The 25,446-nt window shown below is 39.0% G+C and overlaps 2 protein-coding genes and 1 long non-coding RNA gene across 4 annotated transcripts in view; 1 reads left to right on the top strand and 2 right to left on the bottom strand.

Moving 5' to 3' along the window:
• The window catches only part of cenpp (centromere protein P), a 375,236-nt gene that overhangs the window by 202,899 nt on the left and 146,891 nt on the right, over positions 1 to 25,446 (bottom strand). The window lies entirely within an intron of this gene.
• On the bottom strand, positions 865 to 3,953 carry LOC115418953 (uncharacterized). The gene is made up of 3 exons (XR_003935377.1): positions 3,873 to 3,953; positions 1,010 to 1,013; positions 865 to 899 (listed from the first exon to the last, which is right to left on the bottom strand). It is a non-coding gene; the product is annotated as an uncharacterized LOC115418953 (long non-coding RNA).
• ogna (osteoglycin, paralog a) overlaps positions 6,499 to 25,446 on the top strand; it is a 28,246-nt gene continuing 9,298 nt past the window's right edge. The window contains exons 1-3 of the mRNA XM_030133513.1: positions 6,499 to 6,698; positions 19,852 to 19,906; positions 20,955 to 21,119. Of these exons, the coding sequence (XP_029989373.1) occupies positions 6,543 to 6,698; positions 19,852 to 19,906; positions 20,955 to 21,119 (376 nt within the window). The 5' untranslated portion in view covers positions 6,499 to 6,542. The remainder of the gene's footprint in view (positions 6,699 to 19,851; positions 19,907 to 20,954; positions 21,120 to 25,446) is intronic.

Below are 25,446 nucleotides of genomic sequence, written 5' to 3'. Positions count from 1 at the left end.
TCCATCTGTAACAAAAACCTCTGTTACCAAGACCTCCATCTGTTTGAAAAACCTCCATCTGTTACAAAAACCTCAGTCTGTTAAAAAATCATCAGTCTGTTACAAAAACCTCCATCTCTTAGATAAACCTCCATCTGTTACAAAAACCTCCATCTGTTACAAAATCTCCATTTGTTACCAAAACCTTTGTCTGTTACAAAAACTTCTGTCTGTAACAAAAACCTCCATCTGTAATAAAAACCTCCATCTGTTAGAAAAACCTTCATCTGTTAGAAGAACCTCCATTTGTTAGAAGAACCTCCGTCTGTAACAAAAACCTACATCTGTTACAAAAACCTCAGTCTGAAAAAAAAAACCTTCATCTGTTGCAAAAACTTCTGATGACTGGCGCTGCCAGGTTGCTCCCTAGTGGGAACAATTTAGGGTTCAGTGTCTTGCCCAAGGACATTTTGACAATCGGAGACAGGATTCAAACCACTGACCCTTCATTAACTGGATGACCCACTCTACCAACTGAGCCAGAACTGCAACGGTGCAGTTATTGTATTCTATTCTATTCTATTGGCTGGTTTGACATGTCTAGGGAATATTATAAGTGTAAGTGTTAGTGTTCCCTGGCTGTTGTTACATGTTTAATGCTTGTTTTCATTTATATTTTCTTTTATGGACCTGAATCAGACCCTTTATAAACACAATGAAACACATCATCAAAACACAAGTGAGATTCAGATGAACTAAAGAAAAACTTTTGGGAAACTCATTTGGTGGAAAGACATTCAGTGGACAATTGAACATTATACAATATCAGATCAATAATCAATCATTATACAATATCAGATCAATAATCATCATCATCATCATCATCACAGTCTAACTCTTACCCTGGTGTTAAACTCAACCTGCATGGGGTGGAGTATGGGGTTTGAGTGGCCATTGCTCAGGAGGCAGAGTGGGTCGTCCAATAACTGAAGGGTCATGTGCCGTTGTGTCCTTGGGCAAGACACTTCACCCACCTTGCCTCCAGTGTCACTTACACTGGTGTATGAATGTTTGATGGTGATCAGAAAGGCCATTTGGTGTGAATTGGCAGCCATGCTTCTGTCAGCCTGCCCTAGGGCAGTTGTGGCTGCAAATGTAGTTTTCCACCGTGAGAGTGAATGAATAATGGATCAATGATGTAAAGTGCTTTGGATGCCTTGAAAAGTGCTATACAGGGTGTGTAAAAAAAACCAAAACAAAAAAAAAACAACACCACACACACACACACACACACACATATATATATATATATATATATATATATATATATATATATATATATATATACAGTACAGGCCAAAAGTTTGGACACACCTTCTCATTCTTTGCATTTTCTTTATTTTCATGACTATTTACATTGTAGATTCTCACTGAAGGCATCAAAACTATGAATGAACACATGTGGAATTATGTACTTAACAAAAAAGTGTGAAATAACTGAAAACATATCTTATATTCTAGTTTCTTCAAAGTAGCCACCCTTAGCTCTGATGACTGTTTTGCACACTCTTGGCATTCTCTTGATGAGCTTCAAGAGGTAGTCACCTGAAATGGTTTCCTAACAGTCTTGAAGAAGTTCCCAGAGATGCTTAGCACTTGTTGGCCCTTTTGCCTTCACTCTGCGGTCCAGCTCACCCCAAACCATCTCGATTGGGTTCAGGTCCGGTGACTGTGGAGGCCAGGTCATCTGGCGCAGCACTCCATCACTCTCCTTCTTGGTCAAATATCCCTCACACAGCCTGGAGGTGTGTTTGGGGTCATTGTCCTGTTGAAACATAAATGATGGTCCAACAAAATGCAAACCGGATGGAATGGCATGTCACTTCAGGATGCTGTGGTAGCCATGCTGATTCAGGTTGCCTTCAATCTTGAATAAATCCCCAACAGCGTCACCAGCAAAGCACCCCCACACCATCACACCTCCCCCTCCATGCTTCACGGTGGGAACCAGGCATGTAGCATCCATTCGTTCACCTTTTCTGCGTCGCACAAAGACACTGCGGTTGGATCCAAAGATCTCAAATTTGGACTCATCAGACCAAAGCACACATTTCCACTGGTCTAATGTCCATTCCTTGGGTTTCTTGGCCCAGATAAATCTCTTCTGTTTGTTGCCTCTCCTGAGCAGTGGTTTCCTAGCAGCTATTTGACCATGAAGGCCTGATTCACGCAGTCTCCTCTTAACAGTTGTTGTAGAGATGTGTCTGCTGCTAGAGCTCTGTGTGGTATTCATCTGGTCTCTAATCTGAGCTGCTGTTAATTTGCGATTTCTGAGGCTGGTGACTCAGATGAACTTATCTTCAGCATCAGAGGTGACTCTTGGTCTTCCTTTCCTGGGGCGGTCCTCATGTGAGCCAGTTTCATTGGAGCGCTTGATGGTTTTTGCGACTGCACTTGGGGACACATTCAAAGTTTTTGAAATTTTCTAGACTGACTGACCTTCATTTCTTAAAGTAATGATGGCCACTCGTTTGTCTTTACTTAGCTGATTGGTTCTCGCCATAATATGCATTCTAACAGTTGTCCAATAGGGCTGTCAGCTGTGCATCAACCTGACTTCTGCACAACACAACTGATGGTCCCAACCCCATCAATAAGGCAAGAAATTCCACTAAGTAACCCTGACAAGGCACAGCTATGAAGTGAAAACCATTTCAGGTGACTACCTCTTGATGCTCATCAAGAGAATGCCAAGGGTGTGCAAGGCAGTCATCAGAGTTAAGGGTGGCTACTTTGAAGAAACTAGAATATAAGAGATGTTTTCAGTTATTTCACACTTTTTTGTTAAGTACATAATTCCACATGTGTTCATTCATAGTTTTGATGCCTTCAGTGAGAATCTACAATGTAAATAGTCATGAAAATAAAGAAAATGCGAAGAATGAGAAGGTGTGTCCAAACTTTTGGCCTGTACTGTATATACACAGGTGGGGAAGCAAAATTTACAATGAACATTTAGTTGTTTTTTCTCAGCAGGCACTATGTCAATTGTTTTGAAACCAAACGTATATTAATGTCATAATCATACCTAACACTATTACCTTTACCTTTTCAGAAATTTTTGCCCATATGAGTAATCAGGAAAGCAAACGTCAAAGAGTGTGTGATTTGCTGAATGCACTCGTCACATCAAAGGAGATTTCAAAAACAGCTGGAGTGTCCATAAAAACTGTTTATAATGTAAAGAAGAGAATGACTATGAGCAAAACTATTACGAGAAAGTCTGGAAGATACTATTAAAGAAGAATGGGAGAAGTTGTCACCGGAATATTTGAGGAACACTTACGCAAGTTTCAGGAAGCGTGTGAAGGCATTTATTGAGAAAGAAGGAGGACACATAGAATAAAAACATTTTCTATTATGTCAGTTTTCTTGTGGCAAATAAATTCTCATGACTTTCAATAAACTAATTGGTCATACACTGTCTTTCAATCCCTGCCTCAAAATATTGTCAATTTTGCTTCCCCACCCTGTATATATATATATATATATATATATATATATGTTTGTTTTGGTTTTTTTTTTTTGAAAATTACCCCCAGTTCCGCATTTGATAATTTTTGGAATTTTGTTTTATGGATGTAGGTAGTACTTCGCGCAAACCAGTTTTAACTTGGATTGCGCAATTTGCCCCCGCTCACTCATGCATGAAAACCTGAGTCTGTAAATTTGGACAAATATCCACCAATCCCCTACCTACCAACGTCCATAAAAGAAAATACCAAAAATTATCAAATGCGGAAGTGGGGGTAATTTTTCAAAATGTATATTTTTTTTTAATACACCCCGTAGAAATGTAGTCCATTATTATTATCATTATTATTATTGTTTACAGTCAAACTCTAACCCTGGTGTTAAACTCCACCTGTATCTACAGTCTAACTTGAACCTTGGTGTTAAACTCCACCTTTATCTGGGGCTAGTCAAGGGAAGGTTAACATCTAGATAAAAAAATAAATTTGAAATCACCTTTTGTAGACTTACATATTTTGAAAGTACATTACTTCTAGAGACCAGCACAAGTTCTATTTTTAAGAAAAATGTTTTAAAAATACTTAGATGCATTATATTCAGCATACATTTATGTTTGCATTCTTTGTCCATCTGTGCAATTCAAAGCATTGCTTTGATCCTCTTCTACTGGACCTATATAATACTTACAATAAGATGATTTTAAGATCAATTTAAAAACCTTTTGCTACTCTTTTTACAGTGGTTACAAATATTTAAAAAAAAAGAGATAAATGTATGTTAAGATATATTAAATTAGATTATTAAGGTATTTGATTTTGTAGATACTATATAGGAAAAGTGTACTAATAAATATGCTGAATAAACAATTGAAATTTGTAATTATTCTCCCTTGTCCATCCATTACCATAAAGGCTGTGTCCATCCGTCACAAAAACACTTAGCAAAACTCTTGCTATTTTTTACACTTAAATATTGAAAAAATACAGACTGTTTACTGACACACTAGAGGACCAACAGAAAAGATTTTACGGTTTTATGAAAATTGGAACCACACTTTAAGGCAATTTTTCTAAAGTGGTCAACAACAGATGTTAATTTTCAGTCCATCCGTTACTGAGGGGTTTTTACCTTTTTTAAGCCAGAAAATTAGCTTGAAACATTTTTTTTTCAATCACACATCTAAAAGTGTGCATTCTTCCCTGCAAAATGAGGCATCACTCATCTTTCTACCATAAATGTAGCAAGGCTGTCCATCCATTACAGCTTGGCCAGGCCTGTCTACAGTTTAACTTTAACCCTGGTGTTAAACTCCACCTGTGTTATATGAATAGAAACAAAGCAGTTCTAAACCTCATAAACACATGATGATTTTACAAGTCTCACTCAGCACAAGACAGCGTGTTTTATATGAGTCACATACTTCACATTTATCCACTGCTACCCTGTATAAGTAAAAGATAATTATGGACTAAAGGTTTTACTTATATCACATCGACGTCAGGTTTGATATTACAGATGATTAACAAATGGAAAATGATAAGATCACAGAGGCTTTGGCTGCAGGTTTGTGTCAGTTTAATATCAATAAAAGAGGTTAAGGTCAGTATCCAACTAATAAGTGTCTATAGTAATAATCATCAACATTCAACTGTGATCTAACTATCCTTTAATCAGACACTTCTTTATTCTTCAGATCCCTTGGTTTCATTTATGCCACTTTGTTGAGGTTGTACTTTGTGTTGGGACAAAGGTTTTAATTCATACCTAGAGCAAACTTTATCTGCAAATACAGTATGTTCAAATCATTTAGTAGAACATACACTGGCAGACTAAGTAAAGAAATAAATGACTTTCATTGGAGAATTACAGCAGGAATTAATCAACTATCAATCAGCTATCAATAAATGATGTAACCCTACAGTCAGTCATTTGTCCTTTCTTTAACAGCGATATAAGTAGACATATTTCATGAATGTGGAAAAAAATTTTAACAACTAAGGCGATTGTTGAAACTACTAAAATTGGATGAACTGTCTAATGCATTATTAAAACATTATGAAAACTCATATCCTAGAGACAACAGCTGGTTTTAAACACTTACAAAGAAAAGTGACAACAACTCTCTTACATATTTGGGAAGACCCTAACCCTAACTCCTTACCCAGACCCTAACTCCTTACCCAGACCCTAACCCACTAACCCTAACCTTGAACCTAACCCCAACCCCTAATCCACTAAACCGAAACCTGTTCCTATCCCTAACCCACTAACCCTAACCCTAAACCTGACCCTAACTCTAACCCTGTTCCTTACCTTAACCCTAACCACTAACCTTAATCCTGTTCCTAACCCATTAACCCTGTTCCTAACCCACTGACCTGTACCCTAACCCTTAACCCTGACCCTAACCCACTAATCCTAACACTGTTCCTAACCCACTAACCTTAACCCAGTTCCTAACCAACTAACCCTAACCCACTAGCCCTAACCCTGTTCCTAAACCTAACCCTGTTCCTAAACCTGACCCTAACACACTAACCCTAACCCTGTTTCTAACCCTGACCTTAACCCATTAACCCTAACCCTGAACCTAACCCTTAACCCTGATCCTAACCCTGCTTAATCTAATGTGTCAGTCATAACAATGTAAATCTGTGATCTGTGTGTTGACATAAAGAGCTGTATCTAATGAAGAACAGGTCTGTAATTATCAGTCATTATTGACATTCCTAAGGACTAAATACACTCAGCCTTTATGCTGCGTCTGCTCTTTTCCCTTCACATTTTTCTCATATACACTAACTCTAAATGACATTAAACATAGACACTTCAGTCTGTCTGACTCTGTGTGTTTTTCCTTCTTTCTCTGGTTTTAACGTCTCTTTCCAGTAAATGGATGCTGGGTGGTCAGGAAAGGGTTAAGTGTTCTGCTCTATAAACTCTGCTGGAAGCTCCTGGTTCAGCCTTTAAATACAGGGTTTGATCCAAACCAAAGTCAGGCTTTAGGGTGAGCTGGTGTTGGACGAAACATGAAGACTCTGCTGTTGACCGGTGTTCTTATGCTGTGGTTGACCACAGCCTCAGTTGGGGGGAATCAGCAGGAACCACAGCTCTTACAGGGACCTGGACTTGGACATGATCTGAGTGGATACCTCACTGGCCGTCTGAAGTCAAGAAGGGCTAGGGTGAGCACTTTCATTATTCACTATCCTCATAATACAGACCGTAAGACTTTTAAAATACACTTATAAAAAAGTATGTTTCTGATGTTCTCTCCAAACACATATCAAAGTATGAGCATTTATTTCAGGTATCTGTATCTGAAAACTCCAAAAAACGTTCCAACAACCTTTACCCTTTCCTCTCTACATTTAAATATAATAGGCATACTTTCTACTGCTTACATTTTCAAAACAGACAACAACAACATACAACATAAGACAACAACATAAGAGATGAAAAATTAGTAACATCAAACTACTTCAAAGACATGAAATAAAAACTACATAAAAACAATATAAAAGACAAAAGAAATAGCACTTAAGTGTAGGACATACGATAATGACAGAAAGTGCAAGACACTACAAGACAAAACATGATAAAAGACATAACAATGGTATTAGGGAAAATGTTCTGGATGTAGAGACTCGTGTCCATCAGACTGTTCATTATCAATAAAAATATCTGAGATCAAAAACTAATGCAACTATGGACACAAGTCAATGTTCTGACACTGAATAAACTTATCAAAACAACACCACAGATAATGTGATCCATTAAGGGAGAACAGTGTCTCCTTCAGATTTACCAATCATTAACGCCCTGAAGAACTAATGGATCAGCCAACATTAACCCCTAGTTGTCAGTGGGAGAATGTGAAAAAACAACCCTAACCCTTGAAGAGCTAATGGATTAGTCAACATTAACCCCTGATCATCAGTGGGAGGATATGAACAACCAACCCCAACCCTAACCCAACCAGAGACTCACAAAGAACCAGGGTAAAACATATGACATGTACCCTCAGTTTAAATCTGTATAAAAACATTTGGGGGACCAGATGTTTTTTATACAGACTTCAGAGCCTTCAAACTTATTTAAGCCAAGTGATAAAAAAAAAAAATGCTCACTGGAAAATTCTCTTTTGTCCATTTTTTGGTGGGAGGCATTAAGCTTCAATCCCTCCAATATGGGAGGGGCTGTGAACCACATTAGTTCCAGCCCCTCAAAGGGACTAAAACTGTTGTGATCATCATCATGTTCTTCATTGTCATCAGGCTTAGTTGTAATGTGTGACAGGATCAGCAGTATCAGTTTCATTTAAAACAGGTGAATGTTTGGTTTGTATTTCGAACCCTGTAAGCAGAAAACCTTCCACAGTCCTTTCGATGTGAGGCTTAGATTCAGCAGAGTCTCTAAATGTTTGCAGATTCATAGGGTCAGGGGATAAGAATGCACTCGACACTGAAACATTTCCATTTTGTCAACATGACGGCTTTGATTTTTCAAGTCTAATCTCTGTTAGGAGAAACGAGGCATAGTCATAAGTTATTGATGATTGATATTTGGCTCCAAACCACCACCAGGCTCATAAATCCACTGGAGATTGTATTAGAATGTACATTTGTACATGAATGGTCCCGTCTAATACCCTGATCAAAAACACAGATGTTTTGACTCTACAGTTTACAGTGTGTCCAACAGATGGCACTGACGACTTCATTTGTCAGCATTAGTGTCACAGTTTAACAGCTCTGGTAGAATCGGGGGTTGGGCTTTATCTCAACGTACCACTACAACTGTAACACACACTTACATTTCACCTCATATTCCACACAGTATGTTTGTAAAACAGCATTTATGGCCAATACCTATGGTACCTTTGCATCACTTTAAACTTTTCAACTTGATATTTACTAAATTTCCCATATTTGACTTGAATAACTTGTTTGTAGCCAAGTGATTCTGGTGATGCATGAAATTTAGAGAGAGGGGAGAAAAAAAAGCAGAGTGGACAAGTTTGAGGAAAAGGCAGATTATGATAGTTTAGATGACATAACAGAGAAAAGTATTATCTGAAAAGTTAAGAAATAGAAACAACTCCAAACAAATGACAGCAGTAATTAACTTAGCAACAAATATTAACACCATTGATGTTAATCGCTGTTATAATGACTGGATAAATTAATGACTCTAAGGGCCAGTGAAACGCCGTTAAAGATGTGAATTAATGTGACAAATACAGAAACACTGACCATATATGGATCAAAAAACCCGGGGCAGATGATTCATAAACACAAGTGGATAAATTTATGAATGTACAATGATCAGTACGGTGGCCCAGAGGTGCAACAGCCCAAAAAAAATTATCCACTATAAAAAAAAAGAGATTGTGATTTATTAAAAAGAAGTATCTGAAAAATAAATAGACCTCTTTAATAAAAATAAACTTCTATGAAAAAAAACAATCTCCTAAAAAGACAACAACTTCTAATAAAAATATATGAAAAATGAAATGAAAATGAAAATATGAAAAAAAATTGTCATAAAAATACATTTGTACAAAGAAATAAAATAAACTTGTATGATTAAATATATATATATATATATATATATATATATATATATATATCCTCAAATAAAAGACTTTTACTAAAAAAAAAAAAAAAAGTGTCTCAAAATAAAATAGAGCAACATCAAACATTTTATTCAGTGTTAAGTTTTAAAATATGTTGCCCCAAAATAAATATCATCCAAATTAAAAAAAAAACAAAACAATTGTTTATTTAAAAACTACATTTATCAAAAAAAAGTGTTTGAAAATATCAAACTTCATATGCCTAAAAAGAAAACCCCTTCACTTTTTAAATTAGGTTCATCAAAAAAAAAGAAAAAAAAAAAAACACCAATCCACCTTTTCAATTAAAGGGGGCACTGTTTACCCGAAAGGTCTCTTGCTTTAAAAATAAGGCCACCACAAAAAATAAAATCATAGGCTGAAAATTTTTAAGGCCTTCAGTGAATATGGCTAATGTTAAGGAAGTGATGTCAATGCAAAGACCACACTCACACTCTCACCAAACCCACAGGAAGTGGATGTTAATGTTGTAAAAATAAAGTTATTTTAAAAATGTATACATTAATATAGTTTGCAAAGCAGTTAAACGATTCAACAAGGTTCCCCTGTCTGCTTAAGGTTAGGTGTGAATGTTAAAGGGTTAAGGTTAGGGTTAGGTTATGGTTGGGGTTAGTCTTCATTGGTAAACGGCCCTTGTGTGTACTCTGTCAAAGTTTGTTGCCAAGCTAATGCTAACGCGAAAAGTTGACTGCAACTTTGTGACCTACTAGTGTGAGTAAGTAATTGTGTGATTACAGTGTTGAATTGTTCAACTGCCTGACATTTAATGTTAATTTGATGAATATTAACTGCAGGAAGCTCTAAAATTATTTTATTTTGAGTAGAGGAGAAGTGGAGCTTCCTGTGACAATTGGAAGAGTTAGATAACGTCATTGTTGCGTTGACGTCACTTCCTTAGCATTAGCCACATTAGCTAAAGGCCTTAAAAATTATCAGCCCATGCCTTTATTTTTTGTGGTAGCCTTAATTTTAAAGCAAGAGACCTTTTGGGTGAACAGTGCCCCCTTTAATTTAAAAGATGGATTGTTGTTTCTTCTTTTTTCTTGCTTTCTTTTTTTTGATGAACCTTATTTAAAAAGTGTAGGGGCTTTCTTTTTAGGCATATGAAGTTTTATATTTTCAAACACTTTTTTTGATAAATGTATTTCTAAAATAAGCAACTGTCTTTTTTATTTGGATATTTATTTTGGGGCAACACATTTTAAAACCTCACACTGACTAAAAATTTTTGATGTTGCTCTATTTCATTTTGAGACACTTTTTTGTAGAAGTCGATTTTATTTGAGGAGATTATTTTTAAAAAAAAATCACACAAGTTAATTTTGTTTCTTTGTACAAATATATTTTTATTAGAAGTTGTTGTCTTTTTAGGAGGTTGTTTCTTTTCATACATGTTTATTTTTATTTAACAAATACATTTATTTTTCAGATACTTCTTTTAAAATAAATCACAATCTCTTTTTTTTCTTATAGTAGATAATTTTTTGGGCTATTGCCCCTATGGGCCACTGTAGATCAGTTAACTCAGTGTTCATTTTAGGTCAACTTGGTTCTTCATGTTCTCCTAAGGAAAAATAAAAGGAAACACACACAGGAAAAGGCACGGTGGTGCAGTGGTTAGCACTGTCACCTCACAGCAAGAAGGTTCTGCTTCCAACACCAACCAACAGGGACGAACCTTTCTGTGTGGAGTTTGTATGTTCTCCCCATGTTTGTGTGGGTTCTCTCGGAACTCCGGCTTCCTCCACCAAACACATGCATAGGTTAATTGGTTTAATCTAAATCACCCATAGGTGTGACTGTGAGAGTGACTGGTTGTTTGTCTCTGTGTGTGTCAGCCCCGTGATGAACTGGAGTCGCATCCAGGGTGAACCCCCACCTTTGCCCATAGATAGCTGGGATAGGCTTTGACCTCACAACCTTCTGGAGGATAAAGTGGTTAAGAGGATGACTGACACACAGGAAAAGGCGCTCTCAGAATGCAAATCAATGCTCTGTAAACTAATGTCAAGGGAAAATGTAAGAGACAGTTTTAGAGTTTTCACAGATTTATTTCAGTGACTTAAAAATAAAGAGAGCGTATCTGTCAGCCGGACAATTATAGGTCGTAAATGTAAGTTGGAAGAATGTCGTCTTACTTCAGCATGGATGTGGTCAACATATGTACTGAAATATGTCACAAAACTGCAACAAAGCCCTTTTCTGTAGTAAAAGTGAGTGAGACTTCTGAGTTGATGTCTTTTTTTAAATCCTCAGGTATATACACAGATGTACTTGCATGATACTGTACAGATGAAAATAACTAAGTGGTTTTTCAATGAACTATTACTTGCCTCAGGTTCAGATTCAGAACACATTATTTATCCCCAAGGGACAATTCAGTTTACAGACATGGGTCGCAGGAAAAGACAGGATATGAGACACACAGTCCACATTTCACATAGCTTGGTCAACATACAGGACATAACATCAGCAGTAGAAGGATCCAGTCATAAAGTGCAGCAGTTTCACCATCAGTGACAAAGTGCAACAGTAACAATAAATAGATAAAATAGATTTTAGAACCTAAAAAAACAACACATGTACATGAACAGTGTACACTTCACACTAAGCACTGTCACTAGCATTTAAAAGCCTGATAGCAGAAGGAATAAAAGAATTAGAATATCTGTTTGTTTTCCTGCTGGGAGCGAGATAGCACCTCCCACAGGGCATCAAGGCAAAACTCTACTTAAGCACATGATTCAAGTGACTAGTAATGCTCTTTGCTTTCTGGACCACCTTCCTGCTCCACAGAGAGTGTAATCGGGAATCTGCACACACATGATCATAGCACAAATTTTGACGATGCTGGACAAAGCATTTTTTGTCTTTCATTGGCAACCCATAAAACCAACACATAAAAGAAAAGGTTAAAAAATTCAACAAAATAATGATAAAAGACATAAAATGAATTTAGATACATTAAAAGAGTTCAATTTCTGCAGCAGGTAAAGACGTTGACCATTTTTTGCAATAGCATCAGTGTTTTTATCAAATTTGAGATCAGACTCAAATATTGTGCCCAAGTATCTGTAGGTGTCCACAATTTTGACTTTTTCTCCATTGATGATAAACCTCTATAGTTTCTCATATTGATTATAGAGATTTGTACAGCTTGTAAGAGTGGTCTCTATATAAAATCAGCTCTGGTCACGCCTTGCATTATTATGTATAATAATAACAATAATAACTAGAACTGCGAGCAGTTATGAACGGGGGCCAAGCCTCCCCGCCCACTCGGACCCCAGGCCCCACAGAGCCCACGGAAGTCGTCCCCGAAGGACGTGGGTCTGGGGCTGAGCTGGTGGAGGCTGGGCCCCGTTCATAAGGGTTTACAGTTGTAGTTAGTATTCCACCGTCTGAGCCGCTGTATTCACTGGAATGGGACAAATGCACCAGTAGAGTGGAAGGAGGAATGTGTGGGACTGGGATTAGTTGTAATAGATTACACTCACATTGACCAATCATTACTAAACTTTACAGCTGGTCTCAGGAGTGACCCCACATCATACTCACCAAATTTCACAGAAATCTGTAAAGGCGTTTCAGAGATAAAAATTTCACAAATTTGCAGCGCCCAATGGAGGCTAACATTCGTCAAATTTGGCTTATACCCTCAAGGTCACATGTCAACCAAGTATCTACTATTTGGTGTTGATGCCATTTATTTTGTCCAAGATTTGTAATAGTTCACATCTTTTTAGCTAGCTACAGAAATTTATTCATCAATAATTTTCACATTTTTCAACCGAACAAAATTCTTTTGATAACTTAGTTTCATGCCTGTAAGAAGAGCGTACACGCCAAGATTCAAGGAGATTGGACCAAATCCCAAGTAGAAGTTTGAAAAAGTAGGTTTTCCAGTTTTCACAATTTTCCTGGAAAAAAAGTCCTCCCTCAACTCTGTCTGACCATTCCCACGTGATTCAACCCTATTCAGGAAATCTGAGGATATGAGGTTTTTGAATGTGTGATATGCAGTGTGTAAGTTATAGACATAAATGCATATGCCTTGGCTATATCGCCCCCTGCTGAAGGACATATATAATTGTTTGCGTCTCAGTTCCGTGCAGGGGTCTGGACCAACCCTCCAAATGTCAGCGCCTACCATGTACGCTTTAGGCTGCAGGAACAGTTTGAGCCGGATTCCCTGGAATGGGACCAATGCATTAGGAATGCAAAAGGAGGAATGTGTGGGACTGGGATTTGTTGTAATAAATTACACACATGTTGACCAATCATTACCAAACTTTACAGCTGGTCTCAGGAGTGACCCCCCATCATGCTCACCAAATTTCCTGTGAATCGGACCAACTTTTTTCTGACTTGATATTTCTCTGTTTATAGCGCCCCCTATTGTCCGATTTGTACCAAATTTGGAACAGAGCATCTGGTTGACGTCTAAAACAAGTATATTAAGTTTGATGTTGATAGCATATACTTTGTCAAAGATATGCAACAATATGTGTTTTTTAGCTAGCAAAAAAATTTGTTCGTTTATAACTAGCACATTTTTTACAGCAGCAAACTGATTGTAATAACTTTAGATCAGAAGCCTCTGGAGATTGCATGTGCAAAGTTTGAAGCCAATGGGGCTTAAACCCTAGTAGGAGTTAGAAAAAGTGTGTTTTCGATATGTAGCAACTTACAAATTAAAATATGCAGTGGAAGTGGGCGGGGCCTATGTCAGGAGACTCATCTCTATCCAAGGAATACAAAGATGTAAAGTTTATGAATGTGTCATTTAAAATGTGGAAGTTAGAGAAAAAAAATGCATATTTGTCCATTATAGCGCCACCTAGTGGAGTACATCCACAGTTTTTGCTCTGGTAGATCTGTGTCCTATTCTATAGCGTCCAAAGAAATTTCACAGCCCTCAGCAGAACAGTTCAGCTGTAGGAAATGTTTATTGTTTAACTTGTAATAAGCCATGCCCACATTGTTCAGCCACGCCCACCTTAGAGATATGGCCTCAGGAAAGGCCCTTCATCATACCCACCTAATTTCGTAGAAATCGGAGCAGCCATTTAGGAGATATAAATTTTCCATATTTGCAGCGCCCCCTAGTGGCCAACATTCACCAAATTCAGCTCATACCCTCACAGTCACATGAGAACCAAGGATCTAAGACCTGGTGTTGATAGCATTTACTTTGACTGAGATATGTACGAGTTAGCTTTTTTTTAGCTAGCTACAGAAATTTGTTCTTGAATTATTTGCGCATTTTTCGACCAAGAACAAATTATTGTAATAACTTTGGATCAGGCCCATGAGAAGAGTGTATGTGCCAAAATTCATGCAGATCAGACAAACTCTCACATCGGAGTTCGAAAAAGTAGGTTTTTCAGTTTTCGCCATTTTGCGGGGAAAAAAGTCTGGCGGAAATGGGCGTGGCCTAGCTAACATGATTCAGTACTATTCAGGGAATCCGAGGATATAAGGTTTTTGAATGTGCGACATACGGTGTGGGAGTTATAGACCAAAACGCATTGTCCTTGATTATAGCGCCCCCTGCTTGTGAATATATGCGCATTTTTGCGTCTAAGGTCCCTGCAGGGGTCTGGACCAACCCTCCAAATTACACTGCCGTACCATGTACGGTTTAGGCTGCAGTAACAGTTTTATCAACGGAAGACTAAAAAGAATAATATTGATGAATAATAATAAAAATCCGTACAAAAACAATAGGGTTCCACAGCACCGCTGGAACTGTGGAACGCGTATGCCAGCATACGCGTCCCCCAGTCCCCGCGGGCTTGGCCCCCTAATAACAACAACAGTAATAATAATAATAATAATAATAATAATAATAATAATAATAATTATTATTATTATTATTATTATTATTATTATTATCACAGTGATCAGTGATCCCATCTGCAAACAACCTATTAAGGCATTCAGTAACCTATGCAGTTTGGAATTATTTACAAATGCAGTAGAGCCTGACCGATTAATTGGCCGATTATAGCATATCACCAATTAATCAGCATCGGCCAATATGTAGCTGATGTAGCCGATATATTAACTTTTTTTGCTGCACGGAGATTCTGTCGCTTGCTGCTCCTGTGTGTGTGTGCTGGCCAGAGAATAAGAGGAACTTTAAAGCGAGTTAGTTTCACTTTTACTCCCGCTCGGACAATGATGCTATCACCCCCCCACACACAATCACATAATCACGGAGCTACACCCCACCCCCCCGCTTGCTCTGACAAGGATGGACTGCTTATTACCCCTCTCGCTCCAACCCCCCACCCCAGCGAAAATCACGGACCACTACCGCGCGTTCTGACGAGGACCGTTAAACCCACACACACACACACACTCCAAAAATCATGGACCCCCCCCTCGTCTTATGAAGTATTCACCCTCCCACACACATCCATGTCCGTGCACTTCCTGTCTACCTCACAGTTTCATTCTGCCAACAGGCCGGGTGTTAATAGCGTAGGGGACACTGGGTGAGTTGTAACTCTTGTTATTGCTCCAATCAGGAACAACTTAGGATTCACCTAATTCACTCTGCACATGCTCAGTTTAGTCCTTATAGTTCACATAAGAAGTTGTAGTGCCGTGAGGCAGACACATCAAAATTTGTGAGTGAAAACATAATTGTGTGGTAAGTAATATTTTTTGCTCTGATTATTTTTGTGATTGCATAGTTTGCATTTGAAAGTTGTGTAAATTCTATTTGTGAGATAAACAAAGATTTATGCAACTGTTTATCCACCTGTCCACAATTATCTAATATAAGATTATGTCCTGTGTAGATCAGTGTTCTTATTTCATATATCAGCCAATATATCGGTTATCAGCCAATATCGGATATCGGTGGATATATTGGATATCGGCTTTTTTTTAGCCCCCAATATCGGTATCAGCATCGGCCCCAAAACTCCCATATCGGTCGGGCTCTAAAATGCAGTACTGACCAGTTACTGAGGGCAGTAGTGTTCAAGCTACACCACACTGTAAAAGTACTCAGTGTAAGAATCATTAGCATTAATAAAATATGGCACTTGCAAACAGAACCAACTAAATGAACAAACATAACATGCTGCACACTTTTAATACCCCTCTGCTAAATATAGTGTAAGATGGGCATAAATGGACAGACCACAGCTATGGTAAAGAAGGCCCACCAGCACCTCTACTTCCTGAGGAGGCTGAAGAGAGCAGGACTAGATGTTGACGTCCTCAGGACCTTCTACAGCTGTGTGGTGGAGAGTGTGGTGACCTCCTGCCTACCATACAGTGAGTATGCTATGGTGGCTGCTCTGTGGCAGAGATGTAGGCACTACAGAGAGTGGTTAAGTCTGCACAGGACCATGGGTGCGGCTTACCACCCACAGGGTACATCTACAACACCAGATGCATGGAGAGAGCCACCTGCATCCTCTATGACCTCACCCACCCTGCACACAAACGTTTACCCCCCTCACCCTCTGGCAGGAAGCTACGCTACATCCGGGCAAAAACAACCAGACTGAAAAACAGCTTCTACCTGGATGCAGTCAGACTGCCGAACTGCTCAATCCCCCATATACTGCTCCCATACATCACGCTCCACACACTGCCCCCAGAGACTGTCTACCATACACCTTGAACAATGACACTTTAGTCACTGTTGCCACTTTATTCCACTGTTGCTGCTGCCCATGCTGCTGCTATATGCACCTCCACTTTCACTGTACTGTTGCTACATACTGTGAATTTTGTACATTTTAAGAATTTATTCTCATTTTTTTGTTTGTATTTTTTTGTGGTAGTTTTATTCGACTGTACTTACCGTTGATAAATTCTATTTTAGATTTTATTCTTTATCTTCTTATGCTAAAACCGAGACCCGGGTAACTATATTTCCTTCTATAATGTACCACTGATCAAATTACAATAAAACTGACTCTGAGTCTGAGGCAGACAGCCGGACAGATGACAAAAGGATTACAATACCCCTCTGGCCAGGGTTGGCCGAGGGGTAGTAAAACTTCAGTCTGATCATACGGTATGTGCTTCCATGCTCTGCCCTTATACATATATTTTGTAAGCAGCTGATTCTATATGAAATACTTGGCCTTCTGTGTTGTCTTGGTTTGAAAGACTGAGACATAGTATATGACAAACTTTGATATATTGACTGTAAACACTGGCAGCTATTGCTTATGGAGCTGCAAGAGCTTGTTAGCTCAGGGTATGTTTCATTTGGTATCAACTAGTAATTTTACAAAAAAAAAAAAAAGTCAAAATAAAAACCCATTGTGGATAAACTACACTTAGAGTGTTTTTGGTAGGATTAAATCCTCTTCTTTTAAAAATCTTCCAGGAAATAAAAGACCACCACAGAATTGTTTGTTTTCCTTTTTGCAGGCATTTGTTCTTTTTGTCAATTATGTCATTCTAATGGACCAAGTAAAGGGTCTATTGGGTTTTTAAGGGCCCATTTCTTTAAGAGGATTTGAAACATTTTTCTACTCGATTAATACTCAGGACAATCATCAACAGAGTGAACAGTATTACATTTGAGCATTTGTTATTACTTAAGGCTCCAAGGGCCAAAATCATGAAGGAAAAAAATCAGAAATGAAGAATAAGAATTTGAAATTCTAGACCTTCCGACTGTAACTACCTCCTATCAGTCCAAATCAAAAGATATGATGTAAAGACTCTCATAAGGACAACATTTCACACTATTCAAAGCTTCTGTGTCAACCCATGGGGTAAAGCGGTAGAGTGTGAAATGGTGACTGGTAATTACTGCTGTCATCCACATATTTCAACCTTCTTCTGTCTATGTAAAACTATTAGGGTTAGACTCCTACCTTCAAGGGAAGGTTTCACAGCCTGAGAAACACCGTGGTCAAGTTTTTGTCTCAGACCACTTAGAAAAACCTAAAAAGGCATTATAGAGGTTTTGAACAGTGATGCACACAAACAAACATCCATCTATCCATCCATCCATTTTCTTCTGCTTTATCCGGGGCCGGGTCGCAGGGGCAACAGTCTAAGCAGGGATGCCCAGACTTCCCTCTCCCAAGACACCTCCTCCAGCTCTTTCGGGGGGACCCCGAGGCGTTCCCAGGCCAGCCGAAAGACATAGTCTCTCCAACGTATCCTGGGTCTTCCCCAAGGTCTCCTCCCGGTGGGACATGCCCGGAACACCTCCCCAGGGAGGCGTCCAGGAGGCATCCGAAACAGATGCCCGAGCCACCTCAGCTGGCCCCTCTCGACGCGGAGGAGCAGCGGCTCTACTCTGAGCTCCTCCCTGGTGACTGAGCTCCTCACCCTATCCCTAAGGGTGCGCCCAGCCACCCGACGGGGGAAACTCATTTCGACCGCTTGTATCCGGGATCTTGTCCTTTCAGTCATGACCCAAAACTCATGACCATAGGTGAGGGTAGGAACGTAGATTGACTGGTAAATCGAGAGCTTCGCCTCTCGGCTCAGCTCCTTCTTCACCACAACCGACCGGTACAGCGACTGCATCACTGCAGATACTGCACCGATCCGTCTGTCAATCTCACGCTCCATCCTTCCCTCACTCGTGAACAAGACCCCAAGATACTTAAACTCCTCCACTTGGGGCAAAGACTCCCCACCGACCCGGAGAGGGCAGACCACCTTTTTCCGGTCGAGAACCATGGCCTTGGATTTGGAGGTGCTGATCCTCATCCCACTCGCTTCACCCTCGGCTGCAAACCACCCCAGGGCACGCTGAAGGTCCAGGTTTGATGAGGCCAACAGGACAATGTCATCTGCGAAAAGCAGAGATGAAATCCTGTGGTCCCCAAACCGGACCCCCTCCGGCCCCTGGCTGCGCCTAGAAATTCTGTCCATAAAAATAATGAACAGAACTGGTGACAAAGGGCAGCCCTGCGGGAGTCCAACGTGCACCTGGAACAGGTCTGACTTACTGCCGGCAATGCGAACCAGGCTCCTGCTTCGGTCATACAAGGACCGGACTGCCCTTAGCAAAGGGCCCCGGACCCCATACTCCCAAAGCACCTCCCACAGGATACCACGAGGGACACGGTCGAACGCCTTCTCCAGATCCACAAAACACATGTGGACTGGTTGGGCGAACTCCCACGAACCCTTGAGCACCCGATGGAGAGTATAGAGCTGGTCCAGTGTTCCGCGACCAGGACGAAAACCGCATTGTTCCTCCTGGATCCGAGGTTCGACTATCGGTCGGATCCTCCTCTCCAGTACCCTGGAATAGACTTTCCCCGGGAGGCTGAGGAGTGTGATCCCCCTATAGTTTGAGCACATCCTCTGGTCCCCCTTCTTAAAAAGGGGGACCACCATCCCGGTCTGCCAATCTAGAGGTACTGTACCCGACTGCCACGCGATATTACAGACGCAGCGCAGTGGATGCAGAGTCTAGCTCTTGGGACAAACAAGCATACAATGCCAAATACAGTGAAATCCTGATCACCATGTTTTACTTTACTGGATAAAGACATCAGCAAGATGTCTGCTTCAAATGGCTTTGCTTTAAAAGGGTGTGTTAATATTTAACTAAGTTGTTTTAGTATCGTTTGGCTTGTATCTATCCAGGGCTGACATGGTCCACTTCTAGCACAGCCAGTATTTATGTTTTGCCCTAATCAATATGATGGTTGACACTGTATATGACCAACCCATGTTTTCTCCTACAGCAAACCCTGCCTTCCGCTGATGACAGTCCACTCACTGAGGGTGGAGATGCCTCAGGTGAGAAACACAGCTACACCCCGCATTTACACCTTCAGTGTTAACACGCTGCCTTCAGCTTCATATCTGCAGACCATAGAAGATTTAAGGATGGTTCACCTTCTCCATGGATCAAATACACATAAAGAGGTGGTTAGTTGAGTGTTTGGAAACAAATAAATCCACAACCAAGTGAACCATCAGCCAAAGCAAAAACTAAAATTAACAAGAAAAGCACTCGGAGAGCGCAGACCTGACCTCCACCAAGACAGGTCTGTCCCCACCCCCACCTCGGATCACCACCAAAATTTAATCATTTCTTCCTTGTGCCAGTATCAACATTTCCTGAAAATTTCATGAAAATCCATCCATAACTTTTTGAGTTATCTTGCTAACAAACAAACAAACACGCACACACACAAAGCAAAGTGATCACAATACCTCCTGGCGGAGGTAATAACAGTTAAGAAGGCCACCAACCACAGGGCTTACAATGGTTTCCATCAGGTTGGACTATTCTTAGCATGTGGAATCACTTTGCACATGTCAAAAAGGATTATATGCTTTGGTGCATGTAAACACACATCCAATCACATCACTGTATTTAGTGTCCATGTTAGCAGTTCCTTTAGGATCACTAAAAGTCAAGGAAATCTTGTTCATGGAGCTGCCAAACTGTCGAACTGTGTACAAGATGGATGCTATTGCACAAAATCTAGCTCTTTACTGAAAGACAAATATGAAGAGAAGGGCCCTGTTAGTAATTATGCAATATCAGCATTATTTTGTCAATTGATATTCAGCATACATTTGGGCTCTGTGAGTTATGATCCTGTAAAGACCTCAGTGGGCAACTGAGTGTTTAAGATCTGTCCACTGCTGTACAATGATGGTTTTTGTGTTTTAGATCCACTGATGTGCATTGATGGTTTGAGTGTTTTAGATCTTCCCACTGTTGTACATCGATGATCTGTGCATGTGTTTTAAATCCTCCTACTACTGTACATTGATGGTTTGTGTGTTTTAGATCTTCCCACTGTTGTACATTGATGGTTTGTGTGTGTTTTAGATCTGCCAACATGTCTGCTGTGTGTTTGTCTGACTGGATCTGTTTACTGTGAGGAGGTCAGTCCTGACATGACCACGGTCCCCACTCTGCCCAAAGAAACTGCCTACCTTTATGCCCGTTTCAACAAAATCAACAAGATCACTACCAAAGACTTTGCTGACATTTGTAAGTTTTCATCTGATTCCACATAACCACTGCTCTGTGCTCTTACATTCAAAGTGTTTTTCTGATTCATTTATTTTTGTGGTAGAACCTGTGGACAACAGAAACATATCTGATTAAATCCTAACTAAAATCAAGAATTTCATCTGTTTCTGATGATGTCTGAATGTAAAAGTGTTGTGTTAGTCTCACATCAAAGGAAGGTCCGCACAACCAGTGAGCTCCCAAACCATTTAATCGTGACGTTTCGGGCCAAGGCCCTTCATCAGACTGAGGACAGAAACTTACACAGGTGTTCTATATGTGGCGTCTAATCATAACACGTGACCTGCGTTACACGTCATAACAGAAAAAAAATTATTAAAACTTTTCAAACATATGACCAATTGTAGATGATCAAGAGTCTTACATTTCAGAGTATCCACAAATACAAAATACACAGGTGTTTTATATGCAGTGTCCGATCAAAATAGCACGTGACATGCAATAAACATCATCTTAGAAGATCAGAAAATAACTTGTAAAGCCTAATCATATGTGCAATCAATCATAAATCATGAAGTGTTACAAACGTCTGTAAATATACATGATTTTTAATGATCAAATTGCTTTGCACTCATATTTGTAAATAGATAATCAAATTTCTACAGGTCTACGTAGTTATACTGTCCATCTGAATGTGGTGACAAGCACCACAGCATGTGTGCACGGTTCTTATTAACAAAAATACAAGAACAGATTTACAAGAGCAAAACAAAAGAAAAATTCTTTTAAAAAAGGTTTATATTGGGCAACGTTGAGATACATCCAAATAGACATCTAAACTGCAGTGTTGGAGTGAGGATATATATACTACATACACTGGAGTGAAGTGGTCTATGTGAAGATTAATTTTAGGAACGTGTGAGAAGTTGTGAAGAGTCTATAAAATGGTCTAAGATCAAATTCTTCATTAAGGCCTTTAGGGCTAAGTGTGTCTAAGGTGTAAATCCAAAAAGTCTCCCGTTGGAGTAACAAGCGGTTGATATCTCCCCCTCGGCTGGGCACACTGACTTTTTCTATGCCACAGTATCTAAGCATGCTGACATTGTGTTGTGCTTGTGTGAAATGTATGGCCACTGGGTTCTTTGTGTCTTTGTTACGTATGTTTGATCTGTGTTCTGAGATCCTGGTTTTCAAATGCCTACTGGTTTTTCCAATGTAGGCTAGTCCACATGGACATTTTAACATGTAAATTACGTTTCTGGTGTTACAGGTTATTATTCCTTTGATTTTGTAGGATTTGCCAGACCTAGGATGAGTGAAGGTCTGTGTTTTATGTGTAAAATTACACTGAGTGCAGTGGCCGCATCTATAGTTACCATGTGGTATATTTTGTAAAAAATGTGGCTGAGTCAAGGGAGGTAAATAAGCCCGAACCAGCATGTTACTCAAATTAGGTGGTCTTTTGAAAACCACTCGTGGTGGTGCAGAAAAGTCTTTTAGGTTCAGATCTGATTGTATTATGTGCCAGTGTTTATTGATAATCTGTATAAAGTCTTTGCCCAAGGGTGAGTATTGTATGATACAGTTGATTTTGGACACTGGCACATAATACAATCAGATCCGAACCTAAAAGACTTTTCTGCACCACCACGAGTGGTTTTCAAAAGACCACCTAATTTGAGTAACATGCTGGTTCGGGCTTATTTACCTCCCTTGACTCAGCCACATTTTTTACAAAATATACCACATGGTAACTATAGATGCGGCCACTGCACTCAGTGTAATTTTACACATAAAACACAGACCTTCACTCATCCTAGGTCTGGCAAATCCTACAAAATCAAAGGAATAATAACCTGTAACACCAGAAACGTAATTTACATGTTAAAATGTCCATGTGGACTAGCCTACATTGGAAAAACCAGTAGGCATTTGAAAACCAGGATCTCAGAACACAGATCAAACATACGTAACAAAGACACAAAGAACCCAGTGGCCATACATTTCACACAAGCACAACACAATGTCAGCATGCTTAAATACTGTGGCATAGAAAAAGTCAGTGTGCCCAGCCGAGGGGGAGATATCAACCGCTTGTTACTCCAACGGGAGACTTTTTGGATTTACACCTTAGACACACTTAGCCCTAAAGGCCTTAATGAAGAATTTGATCTTAGACCATTTTTATAGACTCTTCACAACTTCTCACACGTTCCTAAAATTAATCTTCACATAGACCACTTCACTCCAGTGTATGTAGTATATATATCCTCACTCCAACACTGCAGTTTAGATGTCTATTTGGATGTATCTCAACGTTGCCCAATATAAACCTTTTTTAAAAGAATTTTTCTTTTGTTTTTGCTCTTGTAAATCTGTTCTTGTATTTTTGTTAATAAGAACCGTGCACACATGCTGTGGTGCTTGTCACCACATTCAGATGGACAGTATAACTACGTAGACCTGTAGAAATTTGATTATCTATTTACAAATATGAGTGCAAAGCAATTTGATCATTAAAAATCATGTATATTTACAGACGTTTGTAACACTTCATGATTTATGATTGATTGCACATATGATTAGGCTTTACAAGTTATTTTCTGATCTTCTAAGATGATGTTTATTGCATGTCACGTGCTATTTTGATCAGACACTGCATATAAAACACTTGTGTATTTTGTATTTGTGGATACTCTGAAATGTAAGACTCTTGATCATCTACAATTGGTCATATGTTTGAAAAGTTTTAATAATTTTTTTTCTGTTATGACGTGTAACGCAGGTCACGTGTTATGATTAGACGCCACATATAGAACACCTGTGTAAGTTTCTGTCCTCAGTCTGATGAAGGGCCTTGGCCCGAAACGTCACGATTAAATGGTTTGGGAGCTCACTGGTTGTGCGGACCTTCCTTTATTTTTTCTCACGTTCTACTTTTTTGGGATCCGGCACACCTCTAATTTTGGATGTGCGTGTCGTTCACCTTTTTTCATGATTAGTCTCACATCAACTCAAGAGTCTGGTTAACCTTGTACTATTTACCAGTGTAACATTAACGTAGCATTAGTAGTGAAGAAATAACATGTCTGATAACACTGGGTTACAAAAAAATGTTTTTTGCAAGTTGTCTAGGTTTTTTCAACTGAATTAGGACCACTTTGCACCGCTAAATCCAAAAATGACATCTGTTTTTCTCAATCAGGTCAGGTTTTTTTGCTAATATGATTTTGAAAAATTTGATCTTCTCACAAAATATAATAATTAATACCAAAATAAGATTGGTAAGCACACTTTATGAAACTTGTGACTTGATTCCTGTTAGGTACAATGGTGTATTCACCGCAGATGTAGCAGAATACGTCAGGCTTATTTTTGCAAGATCTTCTAGTCGAAGCCATTTCATTCACCTGTAATATTAAAAAAAACATTAATCATAAATTGGCAAAAGTAAAATCTTCAGAATTCGTTTATTGCAAGAAACATGAAAGAATTTTGTATCATATGATGTGAAAATGCCCATAAATGTAAGCAAAAATGTTAAAAAGCCAATATGTAGCATAGTTCAGAAAGTTGACCTGATTGAGCAAAATTAATGTGATTTTTGGATTCAGCACACCAAAATTATCCTAAATCAGCTCAAAAAACTTAAACAATACATTTGTTGTTGACCAGTGTAATAGAGGCCCTTCCTCTTTGTACCTTTGACTGCCTCTGACCTGGTCAGAGATGCTGAATATAGAATAGAATAGAATAGAATAGAATAGAATAGAATAGAATAGAATAGAATAGAATAGAATAGAATAGAATGGAGTGGAATGGAGTGGAATGGAATGGAATGGAATGGAATAGAATAGAATAGAATAGAATAGAATAGAATAGAATAGAACATGACCAGATGTGTGATTTTCACCTCTTCAATAATGTTTCTCCTCGGTCTCAAAGAACGAGGTGAAACATGTGACATGTTTGAGGACAGATACCATCCACTGAACCGTTTTTACACACACCTAAAGCCTTTGTGGGCTTGTAAAATTCATTTGAAATTTATTAACCATCACATGTTTCAATGGTAATACAATTCAAATGGAATCAAAAGAATATTTATCACCTACAATTTACTTCTGTTCGGTTGGATTTTATAAAAAAGAAAACTGACAAAAGTCCCTGTAAGATATGCTCTGGAGCAGCTGAAAGTAATCATGGTTATTTATAACAACACTTATATTTCCATCCAAACTTAGAGTGAATCTTATTCAAATTTTCAGAAAATATGCTAGAAAAAACTGAAATGGATGCACATTTCCATCCAGCCCTGTTATGTAAATATTAGTTTGTTCCTCAT

The sequence above is a fragment of the Sphaeramia orbicularis genome, chromosome 5 (genome assembly GCF_902148855.1).
Source record: "Sphaeramia orbicularis chromosome 5, fSphaOr1.1, whole genome shotgun sequence".
Lineage (NCBI taxonomy): Eukaryota > Metazoa > Chordata > Actinopteri > Kurtiformes > Apogonidae > Sphaeramia > Sphaeramia orbicularis.
Note: the sequence above shows the minus strand (reverse complement) of the source record. Positions and strands in the feature narration are given on the sequence as shown.